This window comes from Neoarius graeffei, chromosome 14, assembly GCF_027579695.1.
Source record: "Neoarius graeffei isolate fNeoGra1 chromosome 14, fNeoGra1.pri, whole genome shotgun sequence".
In the NCBI taxonomy this organism is placed as follows: domain Eukaryota; kingdom Metazoa; phylum Chordata; class Actinopteri; order Siluriformes; family Ariidae; genus Neoarius; species Neoarius graeffei.
The window spans coordinates 61761693-61774032 of NC_083582.1; the positions used below are offsets into that span (position 1 = coordinate 61761693).

At 45.7% G+C, this 12340-nt stretch overlaps 1 protein-coding gene across 1 annotated transcript in view; it reads right to left on the reverse strand.

Moving 5' to 3' along the window:
* The window catches only part of myo15b (myosin XVB), a 75717-nt gene that overhangs the window by 2320 nt on the left and 61057 nt on the right, over positions 1-12340 (reverse strand). Inside the window, exons 41-49 of the mRNA XM_060938877.1 lie at positions 6383-6641; positions 6121-6236; positions 5976-6035; positions 5492-5567; positions 5274-5392; positions 5064-5182; positions 4822-4963; positions 1332-1443; positions 962-1179 (exon numbers count right to left, since the gene is read on the reverse strand). Of these exons, the coding sequence (XP_060794860.1) occupies positions 962-1179; positions 1332-1443; positions 4822-4963; positions 5064-5182; positions 5274-5392; positions 5492-5567; positions 5976-6035; positions 6121-6236; positions 6383-6641 (1221 nt within the window). The remainder of the gene's footprint in view (positions 1-961; positions 1180-1331; positions 1444-4821; positions 4964-5063; positions 5183-5273; positions 5393-5491; positions 5568-5975; positions 6036-6120; positions 6237-6382; positions 6642-12340) is intronic.

Consider the following 12340-nt stretch of genomic DNA (forward strand, 5'->3'; position numbering starts at 1 on the left):
AAAGGAAAGTCTTCAGGTCAGAGGGCTTTGTGGCTTCTCAGCAATATGACATTTTGCAGAGGGGAACCATCAGACCCTTCTAGGCCTTCAGAGAAGGCCCAAACATACCAGTATTTCAAAATATTATGTTTAATTTCTTTCATTCTTTAATTGCTTTCATTCTTTCATAATTTCATCATAATTATTCTCTTCTAATTCTAATTTGGCATCATTTTCTATCAAATTTGCTTCAGAAATGAAAGGGTTACTGTTATTCAATGAGATTTTTTTTTGTTTGTTGTCTCTAGGCTGAGAAGAGTTTAGAGCTGGCTCACTCATTGGTTAGGACTTCATTGCCGGGACAGAAGGCCATGACAGTGTATGTTTATGTATGAAGTGACAGATGAATTAACCAATCAGATTTTGATTTATAGTAGGAGGGACCAAAAATATATCACCCTTGGCCTTCTCGAAGCCCAACACAAGCTTACACATGGGTTGGTGCTGCTAATAAAGCGGTCAAGCCAGTGCTATCGAGAGCAAGTAGCACAGGCTAACAACCGAGAAGCTAACATTTCTGTCTCCAGACTCTTCCACACACACTTGCCACAGTATTTGTCACTCAGACTTAAGTATTCATTTCCCTGTGTAATTTACTGAGTTACTTTTAAAATCAACATCGACAGCCACACATAACAGTGCTACCTGGCAGCCTGTGGCTATCCCTTGCAAAATCCTTTGCCCTGTTGCTTTTTTGGTGTGTCTGGCTAAGTTTTGGCTGAGCTGAAGTCCCAGCTCTAATAGTAATGGTTCACCACTGGCATTTTGTCTTATTAAAAAGAGAAAAAAATAGCCTCAATGAGGCTGTAGCTCATAACGGCCAGGATGCCCATAAAATCATAAATATGACGGGTGGCGCCACCATCTTGACAATTTTTATGGACAGTTGGGGGTCTATATCTGAGCCGTAGACTGACCCCACCTCAACACTGCGCTCACTGGCTATTGACTCCACACTTGTGCTGTTGAGGGCCGAGTGTCCACCAGGGGCCACCACGGAGGTACGAGAGTTCCTCATGCTTTTTCTCCTCTCAACCTGTCGGTCCATGGACATGCTGTGGTAGTCTGGAGGTGCAGAAGGCTGAGTGATATCAGCTGGGAAAAGACCAGATCGGCCTCCGGTTGAGCCAAACTTCCATCCTGCAGAGATGACAAACTAATTAAGCACAGACGGATTTCTGCAGTTCAAATGCAAGACCATACAATAAAGTGCAATAATAACAGTACTCTTCTTTCTGTGGACTTGATCACTGTAATGATGACATTCATCTCTAAGGAATTAGAGAACTCACCATCCTGAAGGCCATCCATTTGCAGCAGTTTGATGACATCACCTTTCTGGAAGCTAAGCAGGCTCTTATCATCTGTCACATAGCTGTTCAGAGCAACAACATACTCTGAACCCTGAAGAGAGACAAATGAAGCATGATTTATAACAAGCATTTAGCTGAGTTTATACCACAGCCATGCTGAATACTCAGTTTCAATTGGTCTGAAGGTGTTGATTAATTTTCTATAACAGTATTTCCAGCTACAAGACAAATCACAAGTCTATGTTAATGAACATTACCTCGCCTGCGACAGAGTAAGCAGTGCAAGGTATTGTAATCAGTGCGGTTTGTTACTTGCGAAAATTGGAGGTTTTTGCAAGTATGTTGATTTGTCCGTTTGTTTGTTTGTTTGTTTGTTTGTTTGTTTGTTGGTGCTCTAGCGTCGTCATTTCTTGACCAATCTTCACCAAAATGCACAGGACAACTCACTAGGGTTACACAAAGACATCATTAGTTTTTGGTGGGTCAAGGTCAAAGGTCAAGACCACCAAGGTCAAATCTTGTAAAAACACCTAATCAGCCATAACTTCCATTTCTTTGTGATTTTTGTAAGTAACATGCTCTGCACGACTTTTCATCTGTGTGTCTGTCTGTTAACAATCTAGTGTCTAGATGGTTGCGTTGATTGACGTCAAAATTTTCAGGGTAGGTGGGCAATGGCCTGTAGATTACTTGATTACATTTTGGGGGTAATCGGATCAAGGTGAAGGCCAAGGTCACTGGAAAGGTCAACCTTTCGGTCAAAATAACATATTTTCTGTTATAACTCAAAAAGGGTTGCCGAAAGATTTACTATTATGAGCATACAGGAACTCCTATATGGCCTTTCATTTGGCACCATGTTCTTTGACCTTGAAAGTTCAAATTGAAGGTCATGGGTTTTCAAAGGGCTATAACTTTAAAATGGTTCATGATAGCCAGATGTTTACCGTTATCAACATATAACCAGCCCCATATGGGCTTTCAGTTGCTGCCATGACCTTTGACCTTGAATGACTTTGAAATGTCAAACTCAAGGTCATGGATTTTCATGACACCTTGATGATTGAGAAATATTACCATTATCAACATATAGGTACAAAATAAGTGCTGCTGGGTGAGATTTGTTTTGCCTGGTAACACTTGTTCTTATATGTTTTTCTCATCTCATCTCATTATCTGTAGCCGCTTTATCCTGTTCTACAGGGTCGCAGGCAAGCTGGAGCCTATCCCAGCTGACTACGGGTGAAAGGCGGGGTACACCCTGGACAAGTCGCCAGGTCATCACAGGGCTGACACATAGACACAGACAACCATTCACACTCACGGTCAATTTAGAGTCACCAGTTAACCTAACCTGCATGCCTTTGGACTGTGGGGGAAACCAGAGCACCCGGAGGAAACGCACGTGGAGAACATGCAAATTCCGCACAGAAAGGCCCTTGCCGGCCACGGGGCTCGAACCCGGACCTTCTTGGTGTGAGGCGACAGCGCTAACCACTACACCACCATGCCGCCCCACCTTATATGTTTTTATATCACAAATTAAACTGGGACTTTTATAGTGGGTGCTTAAGAGAAACAGATTCAAAAACGCATGCCACAGTGAAGTCTTCTGTAAGGATAAATTTATTAATAAATTTTTAAAGCAGTCTCAGTTGTCAGCACTTTGTATCAGTCAGAGGTAAGGCTCTTCCCTTAAAGGAAAGTCTTCAGGTCAGAGGGCTTTGTGGCTTCTCAGCAATATGACATTTTGCAGAGGGGAACCATCAGACCCTTCTAGGCCTTCAGAGAAGGCCCAAACATACCAGTATTTCAAAATATTATGTTTAATTTCTTTCATTCTTTAATTGCTTTCATTCTTTCATAATTTCATCATAATTATTCTCTTCTAATTCTAATTTGGCATCATTTTCTATCAAATTTGCTTCAGAAATGAAAGGGTTACTGTTATTCAATGAGATTTTTTTTTGTTTGTTGTCTCTAGGCTGAGAAGAGTTTAGAGCTGGCTCACTCATTGGTTAGGACTTCATTGCCGGGAGAAGGCCATGACAGTGTATGTTTATGTATGAAGTGACAGATGAATTAACCAATCAGATTTTGATTTATAGTAGGAGGGACCAAAAATTTATCACCCTTGGCCTTCTCGAAGGTCAACACAAGCTTACACATGGGTTGGTGCCGCTAATAAAGCGGTCAAGCCAGTGCTATCGAGAGCAAGTAGCACAGGCTAACAACCGAGAAGCTAACATTTCTGTCTCCAGACTCTTCCACACACACTTGCCACAGTATTTGTCACTCAGACTTAAGTATTCATTTCCCTGTGTAATTTACTGAGTTACTTTTAAAATCAACATCGACAGCCACACATAACAGCGCTACCTGGCAGCCTGCGGCTATCCATTGCAAAATCCTTTGCCCTGTTGCTTTTTTGGTGTGTCTGGCTAAGTTTTGGCTGAGCTGAAGTCCCAGCTCTAATAGTAATGGTTCACCACTGGCATTTTGTCTTATTAAAAAGAGAAAAAAATAGCCTCAATGAGGCTGTAGCTCATAACGGCCAGGATGCCCATAAAATCATAAATATGACGGGTGGCGCCACCATCTTGACAATTTTTATGCACACCCACCTTGGGAACATTATATGTGAGTATTACAGGATTGATTACAGGAGTAATCTCCTATTACAGGAGTAGCGATTTTTGTAAATTGTGGATGGGCGACGACAGATGACAACGAACGACGTGTGATCGCATAAGTAGGCCAGGCCGGATGAGCTAATAAAAACAGAGGCGGGTGAGGGAACATTGCAGAACAGTAAAAGGTAACTATAAATAGATAAAATGTACCATGAATTCTTGATTAAAAACACTTTGCTAGCATTGGCAAACTGTTGTATAACAAGATTGAAACTCTTCAGCATCTGCTGTTGTTGCATCAGTAACAGACCAACCTATGGTTTATTATTTTCCTCCAATAGCACACCTGTCTTTTTTTAAATTCCATACATATAGTACAAAAGGTTTTAACCCTTTCATGTCTGGTGGTTTGGACATGTTTTGACATTTGGGAAAATGTAAACTTTTCCATCCATTATCCATAACCGCTTATCCTGTGCAGGGTCACGGGCAAGCTGGAGCCTATCCCAGCTGACTATGGGCAAGAGATGGGGTACACCCTGGACAAGTCGCCAAATCATCACAGGGCTGACACATAGAGACAAACAATCATTCACACTCACACTTACGGTCAATTTAGAGCCACCAATTAGCCTAACCTGCATGTCTTTGGACTGTGGGGGAAACTGGAGCACCCGGAGGAAACCCACACAGACACAGGGAGAACATGCAAACTCCACACAGAAAGGCCCCGTCAGCCACTGGGCTCGAATCCAGAACCCTCTTGCTGTGAGGTGACAGTGCTAACCACTACACCATCATTCAGTGATTTGAAAAGAAGGATGTGGAATAAGCACCTTGGTCAGCTCGATGAGGAAGAGGCGCACTACGTGAGTTATCTGAGGGGCTTGTGGAGAGTGTAGCTGCAGCTCCTCACTTTTCAGGCTGATGGCAACGGTCTCAGCACCCTTCTGCTCTACAGACAACATTTCTGCATAGCTATGTGAATGACAAAAATCCAAAATACCAATGTAAAAACAAAACAAAAAACATATTTTGACCTGTTTTAATGTGCTTGTGTACTTAATCGTTATGGTACCTATAACTCCTGAGCAGTTTGAGGTGTTTTGGGTTAATGCCTGATGCTTTGACCATCCTCAGCATTTTGATGCCACGATGTGAAACACCAAGAATCTGAGTATCACCTCCATTTCCACCCTGCCACAAAAAGACATATGCATGAATACACAGACCGTATTTGTGTATGTAGATTTGTGCTCATTTGAAAGGATAGGAATTTATTATTTACATTCACAGGGAAGAGACGTGTGAAATAATTGGCCCAGTTGTCCCTGGCTGCCATGACAACCCTCTTCTTCATGGCATCATCCTGCACAGCACTGATGCTCGTTCCAACGTGGAAGCGTGCTGTTGATGAGCAGAAAACAATTAGATAAAGACCAGAATCCGACCAGCAACTTTACGATGATTCTAGCAGTCTGTAGAGTGGCTTGTTGAAATTCCTACCGAGCAAATCTTTCATTTTGCGCCGTTCTTCACGTGAAATTCGCACACAGGCATCTGAGTAGGTGTCTCTCATAATCTAGAGTTCATAAAGAATCGTCACAGTGGAGTACAAAAAAATCCTTTCTTTTCAAGTTCTTTTTTTGTTGAAAAATCTAGCTTTCAGAAATGCCACAAGTAGATACCTAGTATGGTCAGAGTGTAAAAGTTTGCATCCCCTATCTTTTGAGAAGTTCCAAAAGACAAAGAGTTTTGTCGTGACACTCAAGAAAAAAACAAAAACAAAAAAAAAAACCTCAAGCATTTTGTCATGGCAGTCCAGACTGGCTTGTAGTCAAGCAAAATGGCAATCTGCAAAATGACATCTGCATTTCTATGAATATAAATCTCTCTTTGTCTTTCTAATTTTGGCCCGGGGTGTGCACAGTTTTGTACTCTACTTTACATAGTGTTTATTTCATTGTAGGATTTTACTTTTCTTATTTACCTGCTCGCACAATAAGTTGAGGATATATGGGTGTGTAAACTTCTCTCGGGGGTAGAACAACTGGATAAAAGAAAACGTAGAGCCAATGAGAGACATAACAAAACCAAATTCCCACTGCTTTTAAAGGCAATCTCACTAGACAAACCTCCTTTCGCAAGAAGAGCTTCCCAGGCATACGTGAGTAGGAGAAGTAGACACTAGCAGAAAATCTGTGTAGCTGGGAGTGAACGCTCTCCTCACTGGCCATTCCCTGAAGCTGATCTGAACAGATGAGATAATTACATAATTACAGAATGCAGCTTTTTAATATTACATAATATAGTCCTTTATTTATATTTCCCACTTTTCATTGGTCATATCAAACCAAAACATTAATGATATGACTAAGAGCACATGATTTGACTCACTTAGTCTAGGTGCGGCCATAGGGGGTGGGTCAGGGATGTTAATTGGGAGAATAGGGGCAGGTTCTGGAGGAGGAGTGGGAGGAGCCCGAGAGCGTTGCGAGCCAAAAAGGTCAACTAGAGAGCGCTGCTTCTGTTTCATGCTGTTGGAGATGACACGAGGACCAGATTTTTCAGGCTGAGACAGAGGAGCTGGAGGAGGAGGAGGAGGAGGAAAAAATAGTGGCTCTTTTTTCTGTGGTGGAGGATCAACCCATTGTTTCTGTCACAAATAAGGAAAAGAGAACAATTTATTTAGGATGGCTATAGCTTGTAGAAAAAAAGTTGCGTAGTCAACTCCAGATTTACTGGCAACTTCACTAAAGTAAGCAATAAAGAATGAAAAAACAAGTAGTTTAATATTTTCAACTGAAATACATAGAGAAAGAGATGGTAGAGATTTAGTTTAACACTACAAAACTATTATTTGGTACAACCTTTCTTAGACAGAATACATTTAAAACTAGACCGGCCTTTCGATTTCATAAAATCTGTGAAATTTAGTTCCCTCTGAAATTTTGTCTAAAAAAAAAAGGCCATTCTGTGGTTGGGAAGTTATTTAATTTGAGGGGATTCCCAAGCAAATAATGTGCATGAAATCGCTCGCTTCACGCAGTCAAGCAGACAGAGGAAGTCCGTGTGCGCAGGTTTACCTTCTTCTTCTTTTTTTTTATCTTTTGGGTTTTACAACACTGGCATCCACAGTGTTGCATTACTGCTATCTACAGATTACCTTGACCATACACTGACAGTGACATCATTCTGTCGCTAAACGATCACACTGAGGTCCTCGCTGACAGCTGATATTTATTAGTTTGGTCCTGTGTTTCCTTTCCTTAGCAACACAACATCTTTTCTTCTCACCTTCCATTAGTCGGTCTTTCACGTTTCATTCGCACACTCATGTCCTCCATTTTTCTCTCCTGTTTCAAATTTGTATCCCACAATGCCTTGTGTGAACAGGGAAAGCTCACCACGTGATGCATGATGTAGTATCTTGAATTGGGTCATGGTGAAGCAGGAAAAAATAGCAGAGAATTTAAGGCCACGTGGCCCTAAATTAATTAATTCTTCTATTAAAAAAGCTAATAAAATTGGAAGCCTGTGATTCGAATTCAGTAGCCTTCGGTCCATTAAACAAAAATAATTGGGTGTCAGGAAAATTCTTTTTATGACCTACACTTAAAATCTGAAGGGCAGTCTAGCTTTAATAAAGTTTTAAATTGCTTTTATATTTGTGCATCTATTAACTGGCTCACATTTTTGGAGATATTTTACAAAGTCTGTAAGGACTGGATCAATGGAGAGACGGAGCCCAAATCATCACATGACAGCAGCTCCTGGTGAAGTAGTGGGAACATTTCTGTAACTCCCTCCTGGAACTTGTTTGACCACAACATGATCTTTTTGGAAAAAGCACGCACTTTGTCTTGCGCCTGGAGTATGTACGTGTTACGTCCTTGCATGCTTTGATTCAGTACATTTAGATGCTGGAAAATGTCTGACATGTATGCAAGTTTGCGGATCCAGGTAGCATCGGTGAACCGATCTGCCAGCTGATGCTTTTCAGATGAGAGGAACTCTGCAACCTCCCTCCGCAGCTCATAGACATGGTTCAAAACTGCGCCCCGTGACAGCCAGCGCACGTTCGAGTGAAGCAGCAGCCCCTCAAAATGAGCGCCCATCTCATTACAAAGCAGAGTAAACAGTCTGTGTTTCATGGGACGGGCTTTAATCAAATTCACTACTTGTATAACCTCCTGTAGTACCTGATTCAACTCATTATCCATCCTTTTTGCGACCAGTGCCTCGCGATGGAGCATGCAGTGTGTGGCCACTACATGCGGGGCCTTCTGCTTAATGAGCGCGGTCACTCCACTGATCTTCCCGGTCATTGCCGCGGCTCCGTCCGAACACGCCCCCACACAATGGGTCCAGTCCAATCCGTTAGACTCGATGTAATCATCCAAAACTTGAAAAATGTCTTTCCCAGTAGTTCTTCTTTCAGGTGCTTTACAAAATAGTATTTCCTCCACAAATCTTTCCTGTAAAATAAATCTGATGTACACAAGCAGTTGGGCCTCATTGGATAAATCTGTGCTCTCGTCCAGCTGAAGTGTGAAGTATTCGCTGGCTCTCACCTGCTCCAACAGCTGAGCAGATACGTCTTGAGCCATGTCACCAATCTGTTGGCTCACGGTGTTATCAGAGAGTGGGACAGTATCGATTTTTTTTGGCAGCATCCTCACCAAGCAATTCTCGGACAATGTCTTTGGTGGCTGGTAATATCAAATCTTCTCCAATTGAGTGAGGTTTTTTAGCACGAGCAATGTGGTACGAGGCTAAAAATGATGCTTTCAGGGCCCGCTCGGGGACAGTAGCTTGCTGGGTGAATGCAGCAGATTGCCTGACCAAATGCTCTTCTTTGTATCTGAAGAAATCTACTGTTTTTTTCGGCATCTGTCGGATGTTTTTGTACCAAGTGACGCTGAAGTTTCGAAGGTTTTAAGCACTCGTTTGACAGGGTCTCCAGACAGAGGATGCATTTCGGGCAATCATGGCCATTTTTCTGTATGGCTGTAAAGCTATACTTAATGTATGCTGCCTCATGTTTTCGGATTTAGTTGGCCAGGACTTCTTAGTTTTTTTCGCAGCAGTGTCCTCCACAACAGGGCTGTTGGTTTGTTCCTTCGGTCTCTTCTTCAAAAACCTGTCCATTTTGTGCTAGCAATACGCTAGTTTGAGGAGCAAAGCAGCTTGATAAATGGCGCAAACCACAACATCACAGGCAATCAGAGAGATAAGCATGGCAAACAATGTTTCGATATGATGTATTATTATTAATAATTATATTTTATAATAATGTGGCAGTGGGGGCATGGTCAAGCACCGGTCTGTGACAGGAGGGCGGAGTCAGGGAAGGTAAGTGGCAGAATCACTACACCTGACATCAATTAACCTGTGTTTGTGTGTGTCTTCCCAGTGACCGCGCCCTACTTAAGGAGGGGGAGCGAGAGCAGAGGAGCTCATCCCCGGACTAGACGCTGGTTATGTGTGTGTCTGTTCACAGAAAGATTGTTAGACTGAAAAGTGTGGTAATAAAGCCTTATTGTGAACCTGATCTCTGTCCTGCCATCCTCTGTGCTCCACCCACGCTTAGGGAACCGTTACAGTGGTGCCGAAACCCAGGAATATAGTGGAGCACAGCAGCCGATCAGCCCCATGGAGTCCTCCCCGTTCGCCGATCTGGTCCACGCCCTCGCCACGGCCCAGCAAAGCCAGCACTAGGCGCTAGTCACCCTCCGAAAGGAACAAGAACGGCGCTTTGAGGCCCTGGTGCTGGCCCAGCAAGAAGATCGGGAGGCGTTCCGGAACCTCCTTGCGTCGGCGGGGTCTACCAGTGCTCCCACCACGGGCCTGTCCCCCCACCTTAACCAAGATGGGTCCACAGGACGACCCCGAGGCTTTTATTACGCTCTTCGAGCAAGTCGCAGACGCCTTGGGGTGGCCGATGGAGCAGCGCGTGGCGCGCCTCCTCCCCCTGCTAACGGGAGAGGCGCAGCTGGCCGCGCTACAGCTCCCCGCCAACCGCCGGCTGGCCTACACGGACCTCCGCCGGGCCATCCTCCAGCGCGTGGGGCGCACCCCGGAGCAGCAGCACCAGCACTTCCGCGCCTTGCGCTTGGAGGAAGTCGGCCGGCCGTTCGCGTTTGGCCAGCAGCTCAGGGACGCCTGCTGGCGGTGGTTGAGGGCCGACAACCGCGACGCTGAGGGGATCATCGACCAGGTGGTGCTGGAGCAATTCATCGCGCGCTTGTCAGTAGGAACGGCGGAGTGGGTCCAGTGCCACCGCCCGGCATCGCTGGATCAGGCAGTCGAGCTGGCGGAGGACCATTTGGCGGCTGTTCCAGCGGCAGGACAGCAGACACCGTCTTCTCTCCTCTCCTCTTCTCTCTCTCTCTCTCTCTCTCCCCCTCCTCCTGTGTCTCATCCTCGCCCCATTCCCCCACCGCGGAGGCGGGGGCCGGCCCCACCCCAGCCGGCCCACCACACCCACGGTGCCCTCCCGTTTCTCCCTTCTGTGTCTGTCTCTACCCCTCCTCAGGTAAGTGAGCCCCAGAACACCGGTATAGAGGGGAAGCCCGGGCTGGTTTGCTGGCGCTGCGGGGAGCCGGGCCACCTTCAACAGCAGTGCATGGCGATGGAGGTGGGCGTGGTGGTTCGGATCCCCGATGCGCCAGAGGCCGCCCTCGATCGGGCCGGAGCGTATCGCATACCGGTGAGTATCCAAGGGGATACATATCAGGCGTTGGTGGATTCTGGTTGTAATCAGACCTCAATTCACCAAAGCCTGGTGCAAAACGAGGCATTGGGGGGAGCACAGGGGGTGAAGGTGTTGTGTGTGCACGGGGACATTCACAGCTACCCTTTGGTGTCAGTCCACATTTTTTTCCGAGGGGAAAAAGTTATAGTGAAGGCGGCGGTTAATCCTCGCCTTACCTACTCTTTAATTTTGGGGACTGATTGGCCGGGATTTCGGGATTTAATGACACACTTAGTAAAGAGTGGGTCCTGCCAGTTAACAGGGGGAGGTCCCGGTGTCGCTTTGGTGGGAGCAGCTGTCACAGAGCCGTCTACGTCATCTCCGCGTCAGAGTGAGGAGCCGCCGGCCCCTCCCCTCTCTGTTAGGGAATCCCTCGCAGATTTCCCATTAGAGCAGTCGCGAGATGAGACTCTGTGGCATGCGTTTGACCAAGTGAGAGTAATCGATGGTCAAACGCTCCAGCCAAACGCCACCCCATCCTTCCCCTACTTCACCATTATGAAGGATAGGTTATACCGAGTGACGCAGGACACTCAAACTAAAGAGCGAGTCACACAACTTTTAATTCCGAAGAGCCGCCGGGAATTGGTATTCCAGGTGGCTCACTTTAATCCCATGGCTGGACACTTAGGGCAGGATAAAACACTAGCCCGAATAATGGCCCGATTCTATTGGCCGGGGACTCGCGGCGATGTTTGTAGGTGGTGTACGGCGTGCCGCGAATGCCAGTTAGTAAACCCAGCGGCCATTCCAAAAATGCCTTTGCGCCCTCTACCATTAATCGAGACCCCGTTTGAAAGAATTGGGATGGATCTCGTCGGGCCATTAGATCGGTCAGCACGAGGGTACCGCTTTATATTAGTTCTGGTGGACTATGCAACACGATACCCGGAAGCAGTGCCCCTGCGCAATATCTCAGCATGCAGTATTGTGGAGGCACTCTTCCGCATCATCTCCCGAGTTGGAATCCCGAAAGAGATTCTGACTGATCAAGGCACCATGTTTATGTCACGGACACTACGCGAACTGTATGGGTTATTGGGAATTAAGCCTATCCGCACCAGTGTGTATCACTCACAAATGGACGGTTTAGTGGAACGGTTCAATCGCACCCTCAAGAATATCATTAAAAAATTCGTAAGTGAGGACGCACGTAATTGGGATAAGTGGCTTGAGCCCTTGTTGTTTTCAGTGCAAGAGGTCCCCCAAGCCTCCACTGGGTTCTCCCCGTTCGAATTATTATATGGGCGTAAGCCGCGCGGCATTCTAGACGTGCTGCGGGAAAATTGGGAGGAGGGACCTTCACAAAGTAAAAGCGAAATTCAATACGTTATGGACCTGCGCGCAAAACTCCACATGCTCACCCACCTAACCCAGGAGAATTTGTGGCAGGCCCAGGAACGAAAAGCCCGCCTGTACAACAAGGGTACGCGCCTTAGGGAGTTCACACCGGGAGATAAGGTACTCATACTGTTGCCCACATCGAGCTCCAAATTGATCGCCAAGTGGCAAGGACCCTTTGAGGTCACACGGCGAGTCGGGGACGTCGACTACGAGGTGAGGCGAACAGACAGGGGTGGGGCGCTACAGATTTACCA